Raw genomic sequence first — 14248 nt, 5'->3', positions numbered from 1 at the left:
GAGGCTTTCACAGAATGATACATTAATCCGAAATGTCAGTATTTAGCGTCAAATAGTCAGCCAACCTGAACTATTTGAATACATCCAGTATCTCCCCATTCCCCATATTTTATTTTCCATTCACTAAGTGTTTTATATAATCACCCATATTCAATGCATCTCCTGTTTGTTTTAAAGGTTCATGTTTTGGTCACATCATTTTAATAAATAGTTCATATATCTATATATATGTTATAATCACAGATTGTGTCGTATGCTTTCTTTACGTAATGTCTGTTCAACCAAACGAGAACTTCACGAAAGTAGCGAGATATGAGACTGATTATTAATTGATTATTAACTGATTATTAATTTAACATACCAGGATCGTAAGATTGTAACAGTTTTCCTACCTGACTGTAACTAAAGTTAAGATACCGGTAGGTGGTGCCCTTAATTCGAGGTTTAAGATAAATCCTTATATTTGATAACCAATAACGCTACAGCTTAGTTTGGCGCACTTTGCTTTCAAATTTTTAGTTTTGTTGTGGTTTTTACCGTATTTGTTGTTATTGTAAAGTTGTTGGCATTGTGATGTGAAAGTCCTATCTTAGAAAGGAAGTATGTTTGACTTTGAGAAGCACTTTAAAGGGATAGTTCGCTTCTTTTGACATGAAGCTGTATGACATCCCATACTAGCAATATTATTTATGAGCATTTTCTTACCCCTTACTGCGTACTGTGAGCCTGCGTCCTGTGAGCAGAGTTCCAGCCTCGTTTTGGCATTGACGAAGGTAGTCTGGCTAGTTGGCTGGTGTTTAAAAAATAAAGCGTTTTGCTTCTCAAAACAATATGTGTTCAAAAGAGTAATACATTTGCATCACAAAATCGTTGTCCAGGAAAAAGTCAGACCTCACAATTGCTTGGCGCTATTTTCTCTCCTTTGTATCACTCTGTCATTGCTGCCTGGCGATAGCCGCACCTGTTACGGTGTTTACTGCAGCAGGGGTACGAAAATGTTCATAAATAATATTGCAAGTATGGGATGTCATACAGCTTCATGTCAAAAGAGGCGAACTATCCCTTTAAGTCAGAATTCTGAGAGAATATCTCAAAAATGTTGTGGTATAGGATCTTTTTTTTTTGCCCACATCACAGTGGCTTAACGGGCTTCCATAGGTCTTCGTTCTGATGCGCATTTTTAAACTCTCAACTGATGTAAAGATTGACTGAAATTAAGTCCAACAAAGCAGACTGTGTGAACAACAAATGACAAACGTGCAAACAGTCAGTAAGCAGTTGACTTACTTTAGTTTAAAATCACAAAAGCAAGTTATTATCATTTTGGTATTTTGTAGAGAACTTAGTAACCGGAAGTTAAACAATTACTCTTCCACGGTTACCAGCCCTGCCTTCATTTGAACTACGTAATGGGAACGACACAGAGAGTATTTTATTAAGTGTTTTTGTAAGGATGTGTGTGCTAGCGTATGGCTATAGTTCACAGCGAAGAACGTGCGTTTAAACACGCACTTTACAATGAAACACACGCAGCTTGGTTGTCGTGAAGTGTCCCATCAAAGCGGAATTCACTCAGCGGCAGAGCTCGTGCCAAGAAACCAGGAAACTTCCACTTTCATCCTCCGCTCTGTCTCCGACTCAGTTTATGGTCGATCATTTAGAGGAATCGGATGAAGGAAGAGGACCCGGTTGGTCATGTGACAGGCTTCTCAGATCCTGAGTTCGGACGGAGTTTCAGTGAGTCTCCTGCAGGTGTGAGACTGACTGCGCGACATGGAGCTTCACTGCCAGGACTGGATGTCGGCTTTACCCGAGGAGCTGTGGGACATTCCTCTGACGAACCTTGCCATACCGGGTACATTCAGTGCTCCTTCTCTGGCTGCCTGTGCGCTTCACCTACATTACAACTTGTCAGTCTAGAATAGTTTTCCACGAACAGCTTGATGCAGCAGTTAGCTATGTAGGCTACTGCCTTGTATTGCACTGTTTTTTTTTTGTTTTTTTTTTACTGTAAGCCAACCGTCTAACAGTTAACACATTTATTGACCTGTTCAGTGGATTATATTTTTTCAAAAGGATACTGTTTTTTAAAGATAAAATTATTATTATTTTTTTTTTTACATAACTTGTTTTAAAAGCCTCACTTTTCATGCCAAGTTTAAGCAAAACAAGAATCATATATGGATGCACTTCACACACACACACTCACTCACACACACACACACACACAAAAAGGTGTGTAGTATCAGAAAACCAGTTTCTTATTTCCTACAGCATTAATGCTCTGGTCACATCTTGTTTATGCAGGGAGCCATGATGCCATGAGTTACTGTCTGGACATAACTTCCCCGCTGGTCAGGTCTGAGTCTGATTTATTCCGCCTCCTGGATGGACTTTTCTATTGCTTTACAAGGCCCATCATTTTTAAATGGGCTACCACTCAGGTATGTAGAAGTTTAAAGCACCACAACTACCAGGGGACTTTATGTATGAGGGTCATTTATGTAGCTGAGCAGGAAGGCAAAGCAATCTTTAACAGGGATCACTTTGTTCTCATGTTATCTTCTGATCAGGATCATGTTCTGTTTACAGAGTATGGCCACGTTCTCCAAATTTATTTACTTTTTTTTTTTTTACACTTTTATAAAGGTTGAATAGATGTATACACATACATTTATTTGTAGATCAGATTAAAAAACATCCACACGTCTAGACCATCAAAAGAAGGAGAGAGACACAATTATTTCACAACAGATAAACTAGACCAGAAATCTCACCGTCCCAACCATTTAACTGTTGTGTTTTTGTTTTTTTCCCATGTTTGCATTATCTGTAATGACTTTGTTTATCTTTGTTTTGTGCCTGTTTCTTGGTTGCACTGTCCTACTTTTTTTGGTCAGAAGCTTCGGACTAAAGTTGAAGACGTTGCACACTTATTGCAATATTATGGTATTGTGGTTTATAGCCGATATAATGCAATAGCTCTCCTGGATTGGAAAAGTTTAAAGTCTGGTTATTTGGTTTATTTCTGTGTTCATATGAATTCCTTCAGATATACTCCAAGTATATAGAGTTTGGCATTGAGAAGGACTCCAAAATGAAAACATTCCTAAGAAACATTTTATGACGCCTCTCCAAAACTGTAGTTAGGGTTAAAGTTCCCTTCTTATCCGTATATTTAGAGCAGCTGCAGTACTGGGAAGCTTTACACAAGTTTCATACATTCTTATATAGGAGTAAACAAAACCTTGAATTTATCGTCTGCTTTTGTAGTTGTGAACCAGCGTCAATCTAAATGTAAATGTTTCTTTTCCAGGTTTCTAATTTATCTAATGCCAGTTGCGGATAGTATTAGAAAAAGGCTTTATTGTTATGATACAAGCCCTCTCCCCTGTAAACTAGCCAATGTTTTTATTTCCCAGGGGATCCTCGTTATATGTTTATATGTGTTACTGCTTTTTAACTGAAAATACCCGAATAAATGGTTTCTGGTGTTTGTGGCAGTTCAGAAAGTAAAAAGAAAGTGAAAGTCCCTTTACATAAAGATCCACCATCATTTTAATACCTTTTTCATTCCATAACCAAAATCCTTTCCAAAAGTTTCTTTTAAGTAGTTTTAGAAACAAACAGGTGAAAACTGAGACAATTCAGGCATTTCATCAATATTTCATTGTATTCTTAAGATGGGGAAATTTAGGTGATTTGCGATGTCTGCATATCTTCTACAAGTCTGTGGTGGAGGGTGCAATCTGATTTGCAGCCATCCGTTGGGGCAGCAGCATCTGAGACTCAAAGAAACCAAACAAACGTACAAAGAAAGCTGGCTCTGTGCTGGGAACTGCTCTGGAGCCCCAGACCTGATTGTTAAAGGAAGAATCCTGCACAAGTTAATATACACAAAGAACAATTCTGACCACGTAACGTTGTGTTGAAACAATGGAGAGATCAGAATAAGGCTTCTTCAGCTACAGTGTAGCACAGAGAGATACAGGAGGTCATTCCTGAAAGCAGCAAATCCAGTTGAATTAAATTCAATCCAATTCAATAATAATTTATTTGTCGTCGAAGGGAAATCGTATTGCTGCAGTATTCATTTTTAAAACCTGTGTAAAACTGGGTTGAATACATGAAGATGGAAATGCTGTATGAAGAGAAATGAACCCAAATAGCTGAAAAAAAGCAGTGCAACATTGTTTCAACTTTTTTGTTGTTGTATTGTATTTTATTTTTATGAATTTACATGAAAAAAAAGGGAAAAAGACGAGAAAAAAAATGAAAAATAACAGCAAGGCGGAGGAGGGGGTTGGGGTAAAAGGAACACATCGAGCAAAAAAGATCAAATAATAAGGAAGGTTCAGGTATAAATGAAACTATGTCAGGTTTAAGGGTAAATGATTAAGAGTTAGGGACTTAGGTTTGGTGAAGGAAAAAAGGTTTTTTGGTTGAAAGTAAGGTTTGGAAAGAAGAGTTTTACGAGTTTAGCAGAGGTCGGACTGATGTGGTATCTTTTCAGATCTTTTGAAGACATGGAGGAGTCTCTTCCTAAGAGATTTCTTTTTTTGGTTTCTGTTTCTATAAGTTCTCCATCAGCTCTTCCAAGTTTTTCATTCCGTCCATCAAGCCCTCTGACGATTGTTTTCTCTCCACTTTTTTTGCTTCAAGTGCCTCTGTCATTGCAGATAAAGATTCCAGAAGGCTGGACTTCTCCTTCTGCCACAGCTGCCTCTGGTTCTCCAGGTCCTGCTGGGCCTCCATCACAGCTGCTTTCATGCTACTTCTGCTCAGCCAGGAGACGGGACTTGTCCTCCTCCCACTGGCTTTGTTGCTCTTTAAATTCGCTCTGAATTTGGAGCAGAGCAGCTTTCATTCTCGAAGTGTCCTTCATTTGATGGTCTAAGCTGCTCTCAGCCTCTGTTCTTCGGATTTTTTTCCGCACTGAGATCTGCTTCAAAGCTGGCTGACTTTGTTGGTGGTGTCTGCATGTAGTTTGTTCTTTTTCCTTCTCATATTCAGCTTTCTGAGATTTCAGTAGTTGTTTTAGCCGCTCCGCCTCATTTACAAGGGGACTTTTCTCCTCAGTGGTGTGCTTTTCTTATTTCTCTGCTTCCAGTTGTTGTGCTTTCTTGGAAGCAAACAAATGCATGAGATCCTCTTTGTAAAGCAGATAAGTCAGTTTCTTTTCCTCCGTTAGCAAGGCGCTGTTTTGTTGTTAAAGTGATTGAAGTTCTCACCTCCAGCACTGGCGTTGCTTTGAGCAGCCTGCTGGTTTGTTGTGGCCTTATCTCGCAGCAGTTTCAGAATGTCATGTGTGGCAGACTGTTGTATGAAACTACGATGGCCTTTTCAGATGCGGTGGCTGACAGTGATCAAAGCAGGTTGTGGTCCTTTGGCTGCGCCTGGAACTTCTGGTTCAACAGGCAGGCAGGTATTTTGGATGCAGGGGCTTGTTGGCAGGGAGGTCTCAGCCGACACAGGAACCTCTGCAATGTTTTCATGTTCTTCTGGTCGAGCAGCAGGCATGTCAGGAGCTGGCTGAGAGGGGGTCTCTGCAGGCTGCGGTTCTTTTAGCAGCGCTGTCAGTTATTTTCAGAGCTGAGGCGTGTTCTGGTCCGCCAACAGGCTGTGCAGCTTCGACCGTCGCTGGTTCTTCTTCAGGGAGATTTCTGTGGTCGGCTACCCTGCCACTGAGATTACACCTTGAATGGTTCAGAGGAGAACATTGTGTTTATTCTCCTGGCTTCTGCTTATCTATTATATCTTTTCAGGCATGTAGCCCGAGCTATAAGTCTTCTTTTGCATTTTTCAGTTCCTCCGGTGCAGGCACTTTGCTGTATTATATATAGGAAGTCAAAGCAGTGTGTCGACACCTACCGTGTAGAGCTAAGGGGTTATTGGTGTGGACATTTCTGAACCCAGCCAGCCAGAAATCACATGATAGTTAAGAGCTGTGGCCCCTGAGATGGTCCAAAGTTTGAAGAAACCAATATAAGAGATTGTTTGCGGTAGTGTGATCATTGTAAATCTAAAAATATTGATTACGGCACCGTTTAAGCAACACGACTGCATTAAAAGGTAACAAAAGCCTTCGGAATGTGCTTCAGTGACTTCTCCGTGTAATCATTTGTCAAAAGAAAGGTTTCTTTGTGGTCTTTAATACATTTCGTTGCCATTCACTGTAACATACAGACCTATGTAGCATCTTCCCCTCAGGACAAAAGCATACAGGAGCAGCTGTCCATGGGGATTCGCTACTTTGATCTCCGTGTCGCACACAAACCCAACGACTCCTCCAGCGACCTCTACTTCACACACGTCATATACACACATCTAACTGTTTTGGTGAGTTCAAGTCGCTTTGTTCAGTGCTTTAGTTTTGGGCTCTGGCAATGCTCACAGTTAAATGTCCCTCTTGCACAGGAAACACTTGTATCTGTTGCCACCTGGCTCAAGTCTCACCCAAAGGAGATAGTTATCCTCGCCTGCAGCCATTTTGAGGGAATGGACGACAGGTGCCACGAATCCTTCATTTTCTGTCTGAAGAAGCTGTTTGGCTCAAAGCTGTGTCCCAGAAAGGTTAGTCCTGTCCTTGTGCAAGCGACTCCACATATTTGAAACAAAACACAGACTTAACGTATCTACCTGGCCCTCCACAGGAATCAGTCCTGACCTTGCGGAGTCTGTGGGCATCTGGTTACCAGGTCATTCTGTCCTACGAGTCCCAGCTTACAGCGAGATATCAGGAGCTGTGGCCTGCCATCCCTTACTGGTGGGCCAACAAGCACACAGCACAAGGAGTGATCACGTACTTGGAGTGGAACAAAGACCTGGGACGTCCAGGTGAGTTTGTTTAAAGTGCATTTCCTCTTGCGTTTTCATGCAGATGCTGAGACAAATGTATTTTTTTTTCTTCTTTTTTTTTCTACCCACGTTCCACAGAGGGCTTCTTTGTGTCCGGCCTGAACCTGACAGCCGACAGAAGTTACATCACCAAGAACCAAAAGGAATCCTTGCGGACGGTGACTTACAGGAATTGGGATTGTCTGAGGAAATGGTTGGAGGAGCAGATACCCGGATCGGAACCCAAGGGCCTCAACATTATAGCAGGAGACTTTGTGGGGCCGCTTCCGCTCTGCTCTCTGGTGATCGCGCTGAACCATAAACTGCAGCGGAAGAGCTCCGGTCACATGAAAAAGCAGCATTAGCTGTGATTTTCATTCCACGTTAAGCGACTTTCATTGGACCGCATCATACCTCATAACCTGTTTTCTCAGCTTTTGTCACTGAATTTTAACTGAAAGATTGGCAGTGTCTGTATTGAGTCTTGTTTTTTACCCCTCAACCTTGAAACACTGTATATTTTGCCAACATCTCTAACGTCTCTAACGGTTCTGCCAGAGGTTTCTTCCTGTTAAAAGGGAGTCGTTCCTTTCCACAGTCGCCTCAGCCATGCTCAGGACGGGAGATTGTTCGGTGCAATCTGTTAGTTTCCTTAGCTAGGAAATTGTTTTTGAATTGGCTCTATATGAATTAATTGGATTATTTTTTTAATTAATAATGATTACAATGAATTGAACTCCAATTGGCTTGAATTGGTCTATATTATTTAAGTGGCTTGAGATGGCATTTGTTGTAATTTGGCGCTATATAAATGAAACTGAATTGAATTCAGTGGATGTTTACAAAAAAATGTCTTATTCTCTCTCAAAGTTGTACCTTCAGATATTTTAATACACTGTCAAGTAAATACGGGATTTTCTTAAACTCTGCATAATTTTTCATCCTTATTTGCCCCCTCCTCTCTCATGCACCTCCGAACAGTTTCTTGTAGCGCCCATGCGCAGCGGCGCTGATGATGACCTTGACAACAGCCGAGCCTTCATCTGCGTTCACCTGCACGTCCTGAACGGTGGCCTCTTTGTACAGCCAACTGTGAACGAGGACACACAAGCCACACGTGTTGTCTCATCAGCAAAAAAAATAAAAGAAGAAAAAGAAAAAAAAGCACTGTCAGGAACAGATTCAGCCTCACCTTAACTGAGGAGTGCTTAGGTTAACATTCAGATTTAAAATTTGTTTTCCTGTGGACTTTACAAGCTCCTCCTCCACTGCTGTCTTCAGCTCGTCCAGGCCTCGCTCCTCCAGAGCAGATATGGGCAGCACGTCGGACTCTGCTGACTGATAGCTATGAGACACACAAAAGGCCACCGATCAGTAAAACGATTCTTTACACAATTTGAGTAAATATGTCATTCTAAAAGCATAAATTTAGTTAAAAAACTCACTCCACCCACCATGAAATCTAACTTTTAGAATCATTGATGACTACATTTTAATATGCTCTCCCTTACAGTTTTCTAATTTTTTTAAAACTTTTAGTAAGTTGATAAAACCAGTTGAAAGCTTGCAACCCTTACTTCTCTAGGAGGTCAGTTTTATTGTGGACCTCTATCATAGAGCTCATCAGCCTGTCTGGGATTTGCAGGTTCTTCAGGACATTCAGTACGTTCACCTTCTGATTCACGGTCTCTGGATGGCTGATGTCTCTGACGTGAACCAAAAGATCCTGGAAGCACGAGGAGGACAAGTACTGAGTCTGCAGCTCTTAAAAGATATGATAAGAACATTTCATCATTGAATATAAACACAAGGTATATCTCTATGCTTCCTATATGTTGACAGCATAAAAAAGAAAGTCACTCTCTTTCATTTCTAAGGTTTTTCATATCAGGGCATAGAAAAAAAATCTGGTTCTTACCATGTCTTAAATGAGGCAAATACAGCTTCAGGGGACAACATATTATCAGTCTCTCACATTATTGTGGAGGACATTTTGTCCACTCTATAGCTTACTCAGTTCATGTTTGTAGCATTCGTTTATGTGCTGCTCTTTTTGAAGGAGAAGTTCGGGTTTTTTTTAAACCTTATTTCTGGCATACAATACGTTCATCTACTCAACGATAACAGTTTGGTGAAAGTCGGCGTCCTTCGGAAGATATTTAGATCACTGGAGATCGGCGTATATCCATATAACGGGAGAGAATAGGGCATAGACAATACAGCCTCTTAATAAGGCATTATCTGTCTTTATTTCACCAATACTTTAAGCCATATGAATGAATGAACGCCCACTATCGCACTGTTAGCTCAGAGCTGCCGTGTTGTTATTTTGGGCTATCGGGAGCTTTCTACACATGCGTCTAGTGGGATGACGTCATTGATGCGCGCCGACGGTAAGGACGTCTATCGCACTCAAAGTTGTCGTACACGTCGACAAAATCTGATAAACATCCTGCCATGTTGCACAAAACTAGTCGTTGCAAACTCCGTGTGAAGTTAGCCGAGCAATGACGTCATCCAAGTTAACACACGGCTGAATGCTCCACACCAGCAAACTGTTAAAACTTCTGCTTTTACTTACTGACTGTAAAGCCTCCTTAATCTAATCTATTTGTTTATTTATTCTGATCTGTTTTTGTATCTGCCACGATGGCTTTTGTTCTGTATTGTATCTTCGGTCTTTTGATACTAATACCCTTCTGTATACTTTTTAACCATGTTTCCATGTCTGGAGCACTGTTGTCACTGTTCACTGTCTGTTTTGTTGTCCTAAATGTTGTCTGTGTGTGTTTAAGCAGCCAACTCTCTTAACTGCAACCAAATCTACCTTTGGGTATGAATAAAGTTAACCTAACCTAACCTAACCTTATAGAGGTGCTCACACTTGATGATAATCAGTTAATAAATCAAGTGGGTTTGATTAGCAGCACCCGCCTGCTACTTAAAGGTAGGGTAGGAGATCCTGGATTTTGAGTCCAGCGAAGCTGCATTTTGAAAATACACAGGTAAAAAGTCCCAACCCTTTTCTTCACTTTTCCCCCGAAGGCACGCCTCTAGAGTACATGAACGCGCACGAGCACGAAGGTGCACGAGCGCTGTTCTGACAGCAACCATCGATCGTTGCCGTATTTAGTATGCTAACTATACGTTTAATAATGCTAGGTGCTAGCCAAGCTGGCTCTAGTTTAGCTTCCTGCCAAGCTTCTGGACGTTCACGGAGCAGGGTACGCGCACAGGGAGAAGGAGGGGGAGGGAGGAGCAGATTGCAGTTTGATAGACGGCATCAGTATCCAATCATTGTGAACGGTCCGTTCACAATGACTGGATACTGTTTCTCCTAGATTGTACGTTCTAGAGGCCACTAAAACTTTTCATATTTGTGTCAAAACTTTTAATTAATTGGTTGCAATGGGGGTGTGAAGAATATTTCAAGCAATATGTAAATAAATGTTCCAGAAAAAGATCCCCTACCCTGCCTTTAACATCTCAATTCCTATGGAAGCAGTAAAGGTGGACTTAGTTGTTAAATAAACAATAACAGTGTAATATATCATGTGTTGTTGTTCATCTGAAGTTATATTTACCTCATTCCAAAACCTGTTATGCACCAGGTAATTTTCTTATTACATCCTGATATGTAAAACCTTAGAATTGGAACAGGGTGTACTTTCCTTTTCACTTGAGTGTTTCTCTGGTTCTTATTGATGCACAGATGGAGCACTTGGGGCCCCTATGGTGGTTCTTCAGCAAGGCTCTTTTATCGTGTCAGCTGTTCTCCTGATTATCAGCACTGAAAACTGATCTCTTGAGCTGTATAGACATGTCATGGCATCTCTTACGTGTCTGCTTGTCCTGGGACTTAAATACTTTTAAGTTTCTTACATGTTTTCACCTGGTAAAAGTTATTTCTTCCAAATCCAGTTTTAAGTCGTTACGATAAAGTGTATGGAAGGTAAAGTCCCTGATGCCATTTTGTGATCTAATTTGACTTGGTTCCATACCGAGTGTTTTATATCTTCCAGGGTGGCGGAGAAGGAGTCGATGAGCTGGTGCGGAAGCTGGGATAAAAAGCCGATGGTGTCCACGTACAGCACAGTCATGCGGCTGGGCAGCTGGCCGGCGTGGATGGTCACATCCAGGGTTGCGAAAAGCTGATTCCTGGGCTGGAGACCGCTGTCGCCGGTTAGAGCTTTGATCAGAGTCGTCTTCCCTGGACAAATGAAGGCAAAGATACAAAGAAATGAAGAAAAGAAGAAAAAAAACGGCATCCTAATTATGATCAAACACTGCAATATGAAACTAAGACTTGGCTTGATTCCGGTCTCTCACCACAGTTGGTGTATCCCAACACAGACACGATGGGGAACTCCCTGTGTTTACGCTGAGAGCGCAGGAGGTGCCTCTTTTTGCGCAGTTTTTCCAGAGCTGAGCGAATCTTCATCTCCCGCTCCTTCAGCTGCCTCTGCTGGACCTCGTACAGCGTTTCTCCTGGAACGACACATCATTACAGCGAAACTAGCATCCACCCAGCAGGGCGGGGGCTCACAGAGGCTGGTGATGCTGGTGTACCTGAACCGCCGATGTACCTTGATCCTCCACCTTGCTGATCCAAGTTCACCATTTCGTTTTTCAGACGAGACCTGCCGATCATACACAAAGTGGGATTTAACGCAGTGGTGCATCGTAGTCTGACATGAGGACAGCATGAGAGATGAGAAAAAAAAATGGGAGATTTACAGTTACCTTAACAAGGGGACCTCTGCCAGCGAGATCTGTAACTTGGCCTCTTTGGTTTTGGCATTGCAGCGGAAAATGTGCAGAACCACTGAGTATCTGTCCAAGACTTTCACCCCCCAGGCTTCCTCAAACTCCCTCTGAAGTGATTAGGAAGAATAAACAGTGAATGAAAGCCGTCGCTCGGCACAGCCAGAAACCAAGTTTCAGACATGCTCACCTCTGACAGCGCGGACAGACGCTCCACATTCACTAACACCGCCGTGATTCCAGCTGTTTGTCTGATCCTCTCTGTCAGGGGGTGCGGAGCACAGATGTTTCACTTTAGGTGCACGCATGCGGACTCGGTGTACAGATTTACAGGTAAGTGGACTACCTGTCAGAGACTGGAAATTGCCTTTGCCAAATATCTTCTTCTTCTCTGGCGTCTTGGTGGAGAGGATGATCTTGTCCACAACTGTCCAGTTGTCCAGCGTGTTCACAAGCCCAACAGCCTCAGCCATCATCAGCTCAGCTGCAAATGCACCAATTATTTCAGATCTTAAAGGCCTACAGAAAGGTGATTTTTTGCACAAAACTGAAATAGCAGATCGATTCCTTATATACCATGGAATTTTTTTATGATTTTAAAATAATTTTAGGCCCCTGGATAGTCCTGATTAGGCCCAATAAACTATCACCACATTTGACTCGAATTTGGCAAACTGGAACGACAGGTGCGTGACGTCGCGAGTGCCAGCTGCTGGAACAACCCCCAGTAGTTCTAGTAGCGAAGCCAGCAGTTTGCCAGACCTGGACAGCTTCTTCACGGCAAATTTCGATGTGTGCCGCGGGACGTCGCTTGGAAATATAAAACGTTGGGTTCAGTGCAATTTTTATTGCGAGTAGATGTACGAAGTGCTGTGGGTGCGTGTGTTGCCCTCAGCAGCTCACACCACCGGGGACAGAGGAAGCAGAGAGACCCGCGGTCTTGTGTCTGTGTCACCCTGTCCGCCTGCCTCCTCTCTGGTGAAATCAGCCGGAGCCATCCCACCGTGTTCAGCTCCCTGCGGTGCGGACGCTCAGGGGGAATCCACCTGGCGGAGAGCGGACACACCACGGGATGGTTGCCCTGAAATGTCCACGTCGGGGCTCTTGATGATCGATCTGCCGAGATTTCCACTCTCCACCTAGCGGAGAGTGTGTCCGCTCTCCGCCAGGTCTCTCTGCTTCCTCTGTCCCCGGTGGTGTGAGCTGCTGAGGGCAACACATGCACCCACAGCACTTCGTACATCTACTCGCAATAAAAACTGCACTGAACCCAACGTTTTATTGCCTTCACCACTCAACAAGCATACTAATAGAGGCAGCCAGGAAAACCCATGGCACCTGTGACGTCACACGGAAGCCCCGCCCCCAGTCTGGAATTCCAGGAAGGATTTCCAAGCGGCAAATTCAAAATCGCAAATTTTCATGCGTTTATGAAATGTTTTGGTGTAGAGTCCAATGATCATTATTGTTCCTCTGTGTATGTATTATCATAATGTATTGGGTGTAGTGTCAGCTTTCTGTAGGCCTTTAAACAATACATTTTGTCATCTGGCTCATTTTAGCATGCTGCTGTAGCTACCGGTGGTCAGATACTGCTTCTTGCTGCCCCACTTCACATCAGGGTGGACAATGAACACCCTGTGGTGTCCCTGTCCGATCCCTGTAGGAACCTGCTGCTGAAAAAGCTCCTCCACCTCACTGTCCTTTAAGTAATCTTCATCCTCCTCCTCCTCCTCCTCCTCCTCCTCATCATCATCATCATGTGTGTATCCGCTGCTGTAGAAGTCATCGGTGCTCTTCAGTCTGCACGCAGACAGCCCGAACGCCCTGGACTGCGGGGTGCACGAGCCTCTCCGAGCCGCCGTGAGCGCGGCGGCGGCGGGCTCGGGAGGGTGGAGGAGTCTGCGGGTCGCAGCTCTCGGACAGCTCCGTGTGAAGGGCCGCTGCAGGAGAGGCAGCCACGAAGATATCCATCTCGGTGTTGTCATGTTGCTTCCGGCAGCTCTATCACTGGCATCATTGGCACTGCAATCTAAAATCTTAGATAAGTTTTCAACAGATAATTACGCCGCGCGCGACAGTGAGCCGCTATAGGTCACAATACAGCTCTGCTGACGTCCTCTGCGTCTTCTTGCTCTTTGAGTGCGAAACAAACGGAAAAACTCACATTGCCACCCGCTGTTTCGTTTCTCTATCGAAATGAGTGGATTTCGAGAAGTGAATACTCCATAAATTCAAGATATTCTTGCTCAAAAAGACAGCACGCTGTCGTTGCGACAGCTCGTGCACTTTTGTGTTTTGAGTTTGGATCAGTTGTGAAGATATTTCCCCCCGAGGTAGGACCTTACAGGCAGCGCCTTCTCGCGCCGTGTCCCAAGCTACAATTTAATCCACCAAACAAACATTTTAAACTAGGTTTAGTTACAAATATGGACGTTTTAGATGATTAGGACAATGTTTGCTGTGAAAACTCAACAGCAAGAATTTCTTAAAAACTCGTACTGAGAAGAAGACACTTCCTGGTAGGCTAAACCCGGGGCATAGCAAGTAAATATTAATTTCCTGTGTATGTCATTTCCTTTTATGTTTCTCATGTCACCATTTAACTTATGGAAAAAATATGAAGTCGGAATGAAGACAAATGAAA

At 43.0% G+C, this 14248-nt stretch overlaps 2 protein-coding genes across 2 annotated transcripts; one reads left to right on the top strand and one right to left on the bottom strand.

The window, feature by feature from the left end:
* Positions 1 to 1382: 1382 nt before the first annotated feature.
* Positions 1383 to 7761, top strand: plcxd1.2 (phospholipase C, X domain containing 1, tandem duplicate 2). Its single transcript, XM_075484787.1, has 6 exons — positions 1383 to 1855; positions 2308 to 2444; positions 6211 to 6339; positions 6418 to 6573; positions 6654 to 6837; positions 6937 to 7761. Exons 1-6 carry the CDS (start codon positions 1774 to 1776, stop codon positions 7200 to 7202), a joined length of 954 nt encoding a protein of 317 aa, XP_075340902.1. The 5' UTR covers positions 1383 to 1773; the 3' UTR covers positions 7203 to 7761.
* gtpbp6 (GTP binding protein 6 (putative)) lies at positions 6417 to 13912 on the bottom strand. The gene is made up of 10 exons (XM_075484786.1): positions 13181 to 13912; positions 11948 to 12085; positions 11792 to 11862; positions 11581 to 11711; positions 11407 to 11477; positions 11167 to 11325; positions 10839 to 11047; positions 8415 to 8563; positions 8030 to 8182; positions 6417 to 7927 (listed from the first exon to the last, which is right to left on the bottom strand). Exons 1-10 carry the CDS (start codon positions 13587 to 13589, stop codon positions 7801 to 7803), a joined length of 1617 nt encoding a protein of 538 aa, XP_075340901.1. The 5' UTR covers positions 13590 to 13912; the 3' UTR covers positions 6417 to 7800.
* Positions 13913 to 14248: the final 336 nt, after the last annotated feature.

Source organism: Odontesthes bonariensis, chromosome 15 (genome assembly GCF_027942865.1).
Source record: "Odontesthes bonariensis isolate fOdoBon6 chromosome 15, fOdoBon6.hap1, whole genome shotgun sequence".
Classification (NCBI taxonomy): Eukaryota; Metazoa; Chordata; class Actinopteri; order Atheriniformes; family Atherinopsidae; genus Odontesthes; species Odontesthes bonariensis.
This window is presented reverse-complemented; position numbering and strand designations above follow the sequence as displayed.

Bases quoted from the DNA above. Each gene is read 5' to 3' on its own strand.
- plcxd1.2 (XM_075484787.1), top strand. From the start codon at position 1,774: ATGGAGCTTCACTGCCAGGACTGGATGTCGGCTTTACCCGAGGAGCTG. The intron at 6,574-6,653 runs GTTAGTCCTGTC...GGCCCTCCACAG, and splicing joins CAAAGCTGTGTCCCAGAAAG to GAATCAGTCCTGACCTTGCG. The intron at 6,838-6,936 runs GTGAGTTTGTTT...CACGTTCCACAG, and splicing joins CAAAGACCTGGGACGTCCAG to AGGGCTTCTTTGTGTCCGGC.
- gtpbp6 (XM_075484786.1), bottom strand. From the start codon at position 13,589: ATGACAACACCGAGATGGATATCTTCGTGGCTGCCTCTCCTGCAGCGG. The intron at 12,086-13,180 runs GTAGCTACAGCA...GTGCATTTGCAG, and splicing joins GAAGCAGTATCTGACCACCG to CTGAGCTGATGATGGCTGAG. The intron at 8,183-8,414 runs GTAAGGGTTGCA...TGTGTCTCATAG, and splicing joins AAAACTGACCTCCTAGAGAA to CTATCAGTCAGCAGAGTCCG.